Genomic DNA, 11,362 nt, shown 5'->3' with positions numbered 1-11,362 from the left:
ACCACGTCGCACCCGAATCTGGTATTCTGCATGCTCATGATGCATTGTATACTGTAAATGACGGGCACGGTATCGCACAATGTATGCATCATTGTGCAGTTCAGGTTCCACCCCGTTTTCGAGGCTGAAGGGGCGTTGAGTCGGATTGGACGCCCGGGGCACCCAGGCGTACTTGCAAGCGACTATCGCCAGTTGAAGGATTTAGCGTGATGCAGCTTGGCTACGTTAAGATAGCCAGGGTAGAGCTAAGGTGTTACCGCCTCCGAGAAACAAAACCGTTGTCGGGAAGAGGAATAAACAATATCCAATAAGGATATATGAACGGCAGGATAACAGCAGTTTTTTTTCGACTGATCACCAAAGAGGGGATAAAATTGGAGCTCTCTAGCTCCCGATTTACGAGTTCCCGCCTTGCATCTCGACAAGTCCAAGACATGCAGTGACCCGGTCGGTGTGCCGTACATGATGAATGTTTGGAGTTCCAAGGTTATGTAGGTGTGGATTGTGTAAACTGAGGAGGGGTTATGTAAATCTGGAACATAATGTAGATAGTCGAGGGAGCTATTTGAAGTTCTCACGGTAGACTTGCCTCAATTAGCTAAATTGATATTCATGATGAGATGGTGGCAAAGGTGAGAAATGATGAAGTTGGAATAAATTACTTGACTATCCGATTTAGCAAGAAACTTAACAAACTTAATGTTAATAGTATAATCTCGTGGTATCGCACTTACTTCTTGTCGCACCTGCAGATGAATCTACTACGTACATGTCTGCATGTACAGTACATAACATACCTCTTAGGGTGGAAGTATCAATCTGCATACATCGTGGAGATCCGCTTCCTTGCCTACACATGTATGGGCGAACCTTACCTAGGAAGGGTTGCTTCCAGGTAAAACAAAAGGCAGGAACCGCGGTGTGTAACTCCAGAATTCTAGACTCAAGAATAGAAGGTGCTCTCTAACAAAGGTACCTAGCAGAAACACTTGAGCTGCTGGGCAAGTCAACCAAGTCAACCCCGCAAACCCCTGCTGAGCCTCTAACGCCAAGCTCGTGAGGCTACGCCGCATAGCCGGCCCCACCCGAAAGCCACGCACGACCTGCATGTTAGTGGATCTGTCAAACCAAAGAAAAAAAGCTCTGCTCTACAAATAGGATTTTGTGGGGATAGCAAGAGAAAAAATAAAACAAATGACAAAACATACAAGCATCGAAAAAAAGTATACAGCATCATATGAAGCTACGGTGAACCAAATCGTCGAATCCACTATTCCCAGACCAGATACCCAGAACGGTATACAAGATCTAACCAATCCTGAAGAGCCTATGGTAATTCGCCTATTAATAGGCTATGTACCTTGTCAACTAGCATCTTAAAGAGGCGCTCAATACTCCATACCAATAGTCGAGTATAGGGGGTTGGTAGTTGATGAATAAGCCACGATGTTGACCGAAACTTACTTTGTTTCCGTGGCTGGGCTGCCTTTGGCCAACAATACAGCCATCTCAAAGGATGCTGGAATCTACGAACATACGCTTCATCCTAGTCATTCCACTACAAACACTTTCAAGAAGAGCTCCGCTCCTCAAAGTTGTTTAGCTGTGAGTGAGACACATGTGTTTGCGGCACAGGATGAGAAATCAACGGTGCATGTCTATTCAAGAGCCAAGGGGAATCAGGAAGCCCTAGTCACGTTTCCAGAACGGATACAAAGCGTCACTTTACAAGATGATGTTTTGTTTCTAGGTACTCAAGAGGGGAGACTCATTATATGGGAGGTTAGTTTATCCGATATAAGAAACACAATTTTTCTCCCCGCTACAGCTTATTAATTCTCCAATAGGTCTGCACTGGTAGGCAAGTGACTACTCCTGCATGTCACGTCCAAGCCGTGACCTGCATCGCAGCCACACCCTACCACCTGATCACAGGATCCGACGACTCCAATCTTCACGTCTGGTCCATCCCCCACCTGTTGGAGCTCGACACAACTATCGAGCACGAGCCACAGGAGACGTTATCGAATCACAGAGCCGCTATTACGTCCCTTGCCGTGGGCCAAAGTGTGAATCCGGACACCAACATATGCGTCTCCGCAAGCAAGGACAAATCATGTATCATCTGGAACTACCAACTCGGCGTAGCACTTCGGACTTTGCTGTTTCCGAGCGCACCCTTGTGTCTATCACTCGATCCTTGTGCACGGGCGATCTACGTTTCATCTGATGATGGTTCATTGTATGCAGTCGACTTATTCGCCGATAAAGCGTTGGTTGGCCCACAGAGCGCGGAGAGCTCGACGGCTATTCAGGTGTCCTCCGCTTTCGGCGCCGCGCCTCAGGAAGCAGGACCCGCAGCGTGCATGGCCGTAAGTTACGATGGCACAGTTTTGATATCGGGCCATCCACAAGGTCAGATCCTCCGATGGGATTTGAGTAGCCGCGCCGACTCTACCGAGTTGGCGAATCTCAATGCTTCGGTTACAAACATTGTCTTCATCTCGCCACTCCCATCTCCACGACCTACCAAACCCGTCGTAGTCGTGAAGCCATTTTTAGGAAGTCGGAGCTATAATTTCACTTCCCAGCTAGATTCTGACATGGCAGAGGAGACCAGGTTTAGCAAGATGTTGAAATCCAACGGACTTCCACCCGATGTGTTGGAACAAGCCATCCTCGCCTTCCAAGCCCCAGCGGAGGACGCCGTAGGGGATCAGGAACTAAAGAAAGAAAATGAGGAGCTATGGGAGGTCGTGAACGAACAACGTGCTCTTCAAAAGAAGACAATGCAGCGGTATCTCGAAGCTAAATCCGTCAATGCTTGAAATATCTAGTTCACCGTCCCTTCCTGGTTACACAGTACTGCCGCGCTATTCTTATGCCACGAGTGGCACCCGTAAACCTAACTTAATCATTCTACCGAAATGCTTTGCCGCTTGGTAACCATCTGTCCCACGGGAATCGCTAGTTCCCAGATAACACCAACCGCGGCTACCCAAGAGCTATCGTTAGGCTTCAATAGTATGAACAACTCAATTGTCCGTCAGGCCATACTCCACCAAGCGGTCTAGGAGACGATGCCTTTCGTTAGGCTTATCGCCAGCCTCACCGCATCAACCAACCCCCTTACACCCATCTGGCCCCACTATCCAGTTTATAGGGACCTCTGGCGGTCTGCGAGGCAGAAAATATAAACTTTTACCCGCCACACATCTACATTAGCCGCGATCTAATTTTTTGCTGGATATTTATTCACCGTGTCTCGATCAAACGTGCACGAAGCAACAAATTCTTGGCGTTATAAAAATAGAAACTGGGGTTTAGCTCGACCTAAATAAATATACTGTTATAAGTTAGGAGGCATTAGAATTATCATAGCTAAGTGCCAGGTTACCCTTTTTGGATTTCAAAGTTCTTAAGTCGGATCAAAATTTCAAAAGAGGGTTAAGCAGTATTTTGACGTCAGAGGGGTATATACCTATATATATTCCTAATAGGAAAGAATCTCGGGTTGAAAATGCCTGTTGCCTATTTTTCCCACCTCTTTTTCCATTGATTGTCTCCCGCGAATAGCATCTTAGTATAAACAGGAAAACGTAAAAAAAGTTGAGGTTAGGTTGCCCTGCGCGATTCGGATCTTCGAAGCTCCGTCTTAATACACTTATTCAAATATTTGACCAACACCCCCAAGAAAAAAACATAAACATAAGTGTCGACATGAGATACTCAAAGTAACCCTAGTCCCCCGTACCAGAGATTATGAGACCACTATAACATAATACTTTGAGTTGATAAGTTCGCCGGCGATCCGTGCTTAATAATGCTGTGCCTTCGATGCGATGCGATACGATCAACATGCAAATCTTCCATATCCCTAAACGCTCGCTCTAGTAATACGAAAATGTTTTCGCCCATTATTTGCTGAAAAAAGAAAAATCCCAACATAAAAGCTATTCGGGAATAGCGAAGCTTGAAATGAAGACGCTGCTTAAATCCGGTACAAAGATGTATGAGCGCTTGAGCGTCTAGCCAATAGGCATTCAATGATGTCGAGATGCTTCAAAAGGATTCAGCCACCGCGCGCTTCATGGTATCGAAACCTATGAGCTTTTGCATGCATCCCCCCAAAATATGTCCCGAGCAAACGCTGTAGAAATCATCATAGGATAACGCATCTAGGTCGGTGGCTTGAATCTCGGTCCTTATCCTTTCTCCTCCTTCGCTTTTTGTAGTAGGATATGGAATAGGGATCAAATTTGTCGTCCTGCTCCTCGAGGTAATTCTCCCCAGCATCGTCTTTTCGGAGCATTTGTCTACACAAATCGACAAATACTTCGTCGACGTTTGCTTTGAAATGTTAGCTTGTAATATAAAAATAATGGATAAAGAACAAGGGAGAAAATATATGAGAAAGATGGTGAGTGGGTAAATGCAAACTTACTCTTCGTCCTAGCACTAGCTTCATAGTACGGCGCGCCCCATCTCTGAGAGATTTGAAAACCTTTGGTACGTGGCACGGACCGTTGGTCTTCTAGATCTGCCTTGTTTCCACATATGACAATCGGAACAGTCTCGTCGTCCTTTATGCGGATGATCTCATCGCGGAGCCCCGCTAGCTCGGATAATGACGAAGCTGAGGTAATACTAAAAACTAGAAGAAAGCCTTGACCAGTTTTCATGTACAGGTCCCGCATGGCAACTGAAGCCGAGTTAGCATGGTCAGACAGATAGGTTACGTATTTTCTAAGTTGACCAACCGAACTGCTCTGTTCCAGCGGTATCCAGACTGTCTCAAGTATTAGCACTAGCGCCGGAGGGGAAGTTGATATTAACAAGTCGAATCGGATTTGCGGTTGGTGAAATCTTACATCTCCAGAACTACTTGGCGACCCTGGTCCGGATATGTCAGCAGCCATTTTTTGTCGCTAAACCAATCGGATAGACGGGCAAGCTCAGCGCACTTACATCAACAGCCACTTGGGTCCGGTAAGAGTCTTCGATGGTTGGGTCATAACTCTCAATCCATTCGTTATGAACAAACTGAGCTATCACAAATCAAAAACACCCATCAGCAATTATGCGCCTTAAATTGATAGTGACGCATGCTATTTGGATAGATCGCGGTTTGTCCCATTTCGATATAATCCAATCGGAATCATTTTTGGAGTTCTGGAGGAACGTTACCTGTAAGACAACTCTTCCCGACACCGCCTAGTCACTGTTAGCGGCGGTTAGGCATAAGCGAAGGAAGAAAAAAAAATGATCGGGAAAAACCAGGTCTCGATATAGACGAGGGGACCCTGAAAAAAAAAAAAGTTGAAACTACGCCGGGGCTGGCGGTGGTGATGAAACTGACCTGCACCCAGCACAACAACATGAAATTCCCGGCTACACAAAGAAGTGACAATGTCAGCTGCTCTGAATGATAGTAACGATAGTAACACATAAGAATATAATTAAGAATAGTTAAATTGGTAGAAGGGAGACGAACGCGGGTTGAAAACGACCCTGTCTTGGAGGCATGGTTCTGAATTTGAGCTTTTGATTCCAGCTTCAGCTTATAAAGCTCCAAGCTAGCTTCGAGGAGCTCCGAATCTCACGAAGGCGCATCAGAGGCGCCGAAGTAAAGAATTAACCAACAATGCGAATGCGAAGTCCAACAGCCCGTCAGCCCGTATCTGTTTATCTGCCACTGATGCGACAAATAACGAAACGGTGGTGGCGGCTGGGATGTGGTTCTTTTAGCTAGTCGTGTTGTGCGAAGGTATCGTCATCCAACTAGGTGGGATTTCAATGTTATTTTATGTATTTTTTTCCTTCCCAGGGGGTGGCCGGGGGATAACGTCAGACAAGAGAGCTGACGTCGGTAGCTTAGCTAGGTAGGTTAGGTCCAATGGGTATAGGTAGGTAGCCAAGTCAAGGGGGGGAAATAGTTATCCGATAAAAAAGAGCCGCGTTGGTGGAAGTTTGGGGCGGAGGGGTCGATGAAAAAAATAAAAACGCGGCTGGCCCCTTTCCTATTGTAGTGAGGAACTAGACGAGAGCCAGAATGAGCCAGGGAAGGGAAACCGGAGGCAGCGATTTTCTTCGGTACGCCCGTGAGAAGAAAGAGCGGGACAAGAAATCAGCTACGTAGCTATGCAAAGCTACGTAAGTCGACTGGTACTGGTACTGAATAGAGTTAGGTAGGTTAGGTAGGCAAAGTAGGCAAGTAAAAAAAGGTAGGTAGAACTCGGAATTGACGATGAATTAGGGGGCCAAAAAAGAGGGGTATAATGGAATAAATATGAATTAGATGCGGATGAAATGCGACAAGCCAGCAGCATACATAACACAGCTAAGCTAAGGAAAGCAAAGCAAAGCACGGATGCGGGTTATACATACAAAATATACATATATATATACATGTACATATGTATATAACGATGTCATATGTATGCAGCCAGCACAACAACGCAACCAAGAAGAGAAAATGAGGAAAGAAAAAAAAGTTTATGCAACCCTGATTGATTTGATCGGTCAGGCTGGCTACCTTTCTAGACCTCTAAACCTGGGTCTTTAAGGCTAAGGCTAGGAAGGCTAGGTATAAATAATGTGTAAGTGGGAATTGAATTTGTTCCAATTGATTTTTTAGATTTGTATCTAGATGTTTGTTCGTTGGTGGGGGAAGAATAAATGGGTAAATAGACAGATCTCAAATTTAGACGACCAAATATTCATTAATAGAAAGAAGGCTAAATCTTTAAAGAGCCGAGGAAGATAACACAGCTTGAAAACAAGAAGCCATCGAGCAAAGTAGTCAGTAGGCTGCCAATAGAAAAGAGGAAAAGGAAAAAAAGAAGAAGAGATCTTTGATAAGAGATGTCGGAACGGAGAGCCGAGGAATTATTATATGTCTTGGTGTTCGTTCCCCCCTTCCCTTCTTCAAGATGCAAGTAGTATGTATGTATGTATGTGTATGTATATGTACATGTAGCTCTGAGGCGAAGGTTTTCTTATGTCAAGAACGATGGAGGTCTGTTGGTACATGTTCTTTAGTGAATAATCTCTCTATATGACATGTATCATCATACAGATAGATTCGAACGGTCGGCCCGCCTTTTGCATGTGTGGGCGACATATGGGAAAGTGTGGGCGGTCGCGTTTACCCTATTGATGTTGTATCGTGGTTGAAGGGAGGGAGCCTTGGGCTGTTTAGGCTTTCAGATGTTTCCTTCCTAGGCTCTCCTAGGTAAGTCGTACTACCGTACTAACTGCTAGTACTACTAGTACTGCCAGTACTACCTAACCTTAGGTATCCCTCCCACTATAATATGTATACATTATCCACTTTGTCCACTATATCCACATGCGCACTATCCATGTCAGTTAGTATAACGTAGTAGGGTAGCAATGGCGGCAGATGCAGCTTCTAGCTTTCTCCTGCGCCTGCAGATAGACATGCTTAGGCGGGCGTATAGCCCGTACATAGACGCAGGCGCTGCCCGATGGGCAATGAGCAATGGCATGGCAGACCAGACCCTACATGCTGCAAGTGCAATGTACTATGAATGAGTACATCACTGTAGTACTCCGTGGATTTGGAGTGCATGTGCTTGTTGTACAACCCCCGCGACGACCTAATAGGTTAAGAGATGAAGCCATAATTGAATTCCTCTCGACTTTTTTTCGATGTTTTTTTTTTTTCTCTTCGTGGCTCTTTCGAATCCTCCCGCCTTTTTTCTTTTTTCTTCCCGACTCCATATCCCATTAGTATCCGCATATGTACACATGTGCACGCTTCCATACAAGTAAATACCTACATGTAGGTACATATGTAGTCCCTAACGTTAAATCGTGCCCCTCCCCCTCCTTTCCTTCCCTACTTCCCTAGATACCTACCTAGGTAGGTAGTCGCATTATGTAGATGGGCGATCGAGCCTATCTAAGGTTACGCAGGTAGGGACTTAAGTTCGTTGCCGCATTAATACGTTTTGTTTCTTTCATTCCATTCCTTTCCTTTCCTATCCTATCCTTCCCATCCTCATCTGTAGTACCACTTCCTTTCCATCCAACTTATTGATTCTTCCTCAGATCCTTCCAAGAACTCTGGCGTTGCTTTCGAATCACCTGCAAATCAATACGTAAAACAATACGATACTCAATCTTCCTGGGGTTTCCTTCGCTCTTATTTTCAAACCACCTACCAACAAACTGTACTGATGCTAGGGATGAAAGCGTTCGCGATGCCGATGCTATCAGTTCATACATATTGCATTGTACATGCCAATATGTATGCATCTGTGTTTGATCTGATCTCGTGCAGGGCTCCAACTCAAAGTCGCAAGTGAATCATTGGACCGCTTAACCAAGTAGGGGAACCAGTAGAGGAACATGAACGGGTCGGCCTTGCATGAACAAGCCGATGTTTGCGCTTAGTGCTTTGATGCTATTGCTCTTCCTCTGTTTCTCGTTTCCTTATAACGGCCCAGCTGTCCGTGTTGTTGCAGCTCTGCTAGCCTGCTGGTAGTATTGGGCAGTCGAAATTCGAAAAATCGCCGGGTACAAGTCCGCCAATGCCTGGAGGATGCGATGGTTGAGTCTTAATGCGGCGAAGCCTTGCACAACGTCCTGGTTGGGCTAGAAGGTGCAAATCGCATTTGCTAATACATTATCATCGAATACGTATGTCGGTGAAAATATTTGGCAGTCCAGCTGCCTGTCCAATCCCGAGGCTTCCCGATCTAGCAAATGGACCAGCGTCTTAGCTGCGTGATCCATCCCGCTTCAACGGTCCCCCCGAGACCAAGAAAAACGAGGCTAACCTCCGAAAGGGCAATCTACATTTTCTTCATCGGATGCTTAGAAATAGATGAAGACACCACCATCACTTTTACGAGCTCCTAGTCCTAGTCCTACGTACAAACGGTCCTATGCATTGTGCATTACCGTTATCACCTGACAGATACCAGCTGCGCGACTTGCAGCCCATGCGTTTCAAGTTCTTCCGCGGCTTCGACAATTGTTGGAAGATATACCATACAAACGTGCGTTATGACATCTCGGTATGGATTCCACCGCCAGGTCAAGAAAGATCCTTGTCAAACGACCCCTTCGGAAGTAGACGATCCAGCTCCCCGGAGTCTTGTTAGTGCCATAGTAAGTCCCCCACTCTACCCACGTTCAAGCTAGGTGAAACTTGACAACCCCCCGAAGCTACTAATGAAAACCCAGCTCAATAAGTGTAACTATTATACTTATAAGGTCTCATCAGGTTTTATTCGTTGTCACATCTTGGATTCAATCCCCATTCTAGAGAAGTAAACCTCAACCCAATGGACACTACGACCCAACTTACCCTAGCTCCTAAGATTCGGCGCGGAGGTATTCCGTTAATCTCGTATTCTTGGTATACATACACGAACGAGGATATGGCTTGTTTAGTTGTGTTCTGTTTTGAACCCGCTTCCGAACCGTCAAACGGGTCGGATTCCGATTGAACTAGACTCGAGAGACCGGCGCCTATCAATGTCCCACATCCGCTCCGCTATTACCTATCATATCATGTAGCGCGCAATCCATAGGACTAAGAATGCGGCGGTGGAACTTCGTGAACCTCGCCGTGGACGAAAACTAACCTGATTGAAAGCCTTCAAAGCCTGCATATATCCTACGAAAATTTATCGATATTCGCTAGCTGAGGTAGGACGAGGCGAGCAATCCAATATAGCTGAGAGCAACACTATCGTCCTTCTTCCTAAGCCGCATTGTTTACGACGCACAGATATTTGCGTCCTTTTGGCATATGCACCACCCAATAATTCATGTAGGATGTGGGAATGAGGAACACTTACCATTTAAAGACCTCTCACTAGGCCTTGCCTCATTATTGCCTACCAACTTCAATATTTCCTACTTGGGTATTTGAGGATACAAGCACGCGGAAGACTCTTTTCTCACTCGAGCTGATGTTGTTGTTGGCACCATATATGGCAAGATTCCCGCAAGGCTGGGCACATGCCAACAACATCGACACCGTTTCCTTCTCGAACATCGGAAAAACTTCGATAACGTCGCATACCGCGTTCGCATTTTCCTTCCATAGGCGGAATATCCCAACCGTCCGCGTGTCAAGTAGACGTAAACCCAGCCCCCAAAACCACGGGGTACTAGACCGTTTTGCTTGACCGAGGTACGATCCTCTACCTAACACAGTAGCCTTCCGGTTGCGCGTTGCAACCTTGTTCGCGGAGAAAGGTCTATTTTTTGCGTCGATCTCTAAGTCCGAGGGTCCTATATCGAATACATGGTAGAGATCTATATTTGTTCGCATTTGTCTTAAGTACCCCACGCGAGTCAACCTATTGCGTGCCAGCGTGCCAAGAGGTTATCACGGTTCGTGCCGAGTAAGGCAAGTCTGGCAGGCTCGCCCATGGATGATACGTCTGGCTTTTGAATGGTGATTACTTAGTAGTTATGTCTATTAGATGGTTCCGTGGGGTGTTTACGTACTTGTTGTAATCGTCGTCGTTTTCCTTATCCACGTTTTTGCGCCGTCGCCGATCGCCTGGTCTAGAACAGGGATTCGTGACTACTTTGCCCTGTTCTTGATATATCACACCATGGTGGCGGAGAGCACTGACTCTATAAGGTCTATAAGGTTTAAGACACCTTCTTTGATCTCATAGTCGAGCGACGTTATACCAGGGGTTGCCTTTGGTTTCATGAATTGATCTAATGCGCTACCGACTTGGCGGCAATACCATATGTTAGAGCAGGTGAGCTTGGAATTGAATTTTGTAATCGGCGGATCCCTGAAAGTATATCACCTAATTGTTGTTGGTGACGACGCTTGATTCCTTGGTATAAGATCGTAGACAATGTTGAAAACTCTGCCAAACTAACTGTGCTATTATAAGCCGTCGGGTCCAGTAGCACTATAAGGTACCTACTAAATCACCTACTTTAACTAGGTGTTAGTGGCCTAGATCGTACAAGGCCATTCAGTTACGCTGTGTGATTTGACCCAAATAGGGCATTGCTGTTTCACAAGAGGCACGCGGCAAGCTCGCACAAGTCCTTCAATGCCTATTGTGTTGCCTGTAAATTTCTAACCTCAGCTAACTCGTTGGCTTGTCTTCAACTCTGTCTACCAACAGAGCCGATCATAGCCTATGTTTCTAATGGAGCGATTATTGATTCTTACCTGATCCTTCATACGTCGGGGTCTTCACCTGTAAAATTTTCTATTCAGTCGTAGGAAGAGGCTCACTCTTCTGGGGATGTGCCTAGAGGCCTTGGGTACCTAAGTATCTACCTACCTGTGCCGCCAAAGGCTCTAATCCTCCGCAAGCCTATACATTGCAGCCTAACAGCTTCG

The 11,362-nt window shown here is 45.9% G+C and overlaps 2 protein-coding genes across 2 annotated transcripts; one reads left to right on the top strand and one right to left on the bottom strand.

Moving 5' to 3' along the window:
- The first annotated feature begins 1,278 nt into the window (after positions 1-1,278).
- Positions 1,279-3,300, top strand: F4822DRAFT_126975 (WD40 repeat-like protein). Its single transcript, XM_051452651.1, has 2 exons — positions 1,279-1,782; positions 1,848-3,300. Exons 1-2 carry the CDS (start codon positions 1,447-1,449, stop codon positions 2,826-2,828), a joined length of 1,317 nt encoding a protein of 438 aa, XP_051318139.1. The 5' UTR covers positions 1,279-1,446; the 3' UTR covers positions 2,829-3,300.
- Positions 3,301-4,055: 755 nt separating this feature from the next.
- F4822DRAFT_126842 (ras-domain-containing protein) lies at positions 4,056-6,084 on the bottom strand. The gene is made up of 8 exons (XM_051452650.1): positions 5,495-6,084; positions 5,360-5,421; positions 5,188-5,214; positions 4,969-5,048; positions 4,872-4,894; positions 4,761-4,789; positions 4,445-4,702; positions 4,056-4,350 (listed from the first exon to the last, which is right to left on the bottom strand). The coding sequence occupies exons 1-8, from the start codon at positions 5,524-5,526 to the stop codon at positions 4,163-4,165; spliced, it is 699 nt and encodes a 232-aa protein (XP_051318138.1). The 5' UTR covers positions 5,527-6,084; the 3' UTR covers positions 4,056-4,162.
- Between the last annotated feature and the right edge of the window lie 5,278 nt (positions 6,085-11,362).

This window comes from Hypoxylon trugodes (genome assembly GCF_022578975.1).
Source record: "Hypoxylon trugodes strain CBS 135444 unplaced genomic scaffold F4822scaffold_2, whole genome shotgun sequence".
Taxonomy (NCBI): domain Eukaryota; kingdom Fungi; phylum Ascomycota; class Sordariomycetes; order Xylariales; family Hypoxylaceae; genus Hypoxylon; species Hypoxylon trugodes.
The sequence above is the reverse complement of the archived record's forward strand: the minus strand, read 5'-3'. Positions and strand labels throughout refer to the sequence as shown.

Excerpts from the sequence above, each read along its gene's own strand:
- F4822DRAFT_126975 (XM_051452651.1), top strand. The coding sequence starts at position 1,447 with ATGTTGACCGAAACTTACTTTGTTTCCGTGGCTGGGCTGCCTTTGGCC. Across the intron at positions 1,783-1,847 it reads GGAGACTCATTATATGGGAG|GTCTGCACTGGTAGGCAAGT; the intron begins GTTAGTTTATCC and ends ATTCTCCAATAG.
- F4822DRAFT_126842 (XM_051452650.1), bottom strand. The coding sequence starts at position 5,526 with ATGCCTCCAAGACAGGGTCGTTTTCAACCCGC. Across the intron at positions 5,049-5,187 it reads CGGGAAGAGTTGTCTTACAG|CTCAGTTTGTTCATAACGAA; the intron begins GTAACGTTCCTC and ends GATTTGTGATAG. Across the intron at positions 4,790-4,871 it reads CGCCAAGTAGTTCTGGAGAT|TCTGGATACCGCTGGAACAG; the intron begins GTAAGATTTCAC and ends TACTTGAGACAG.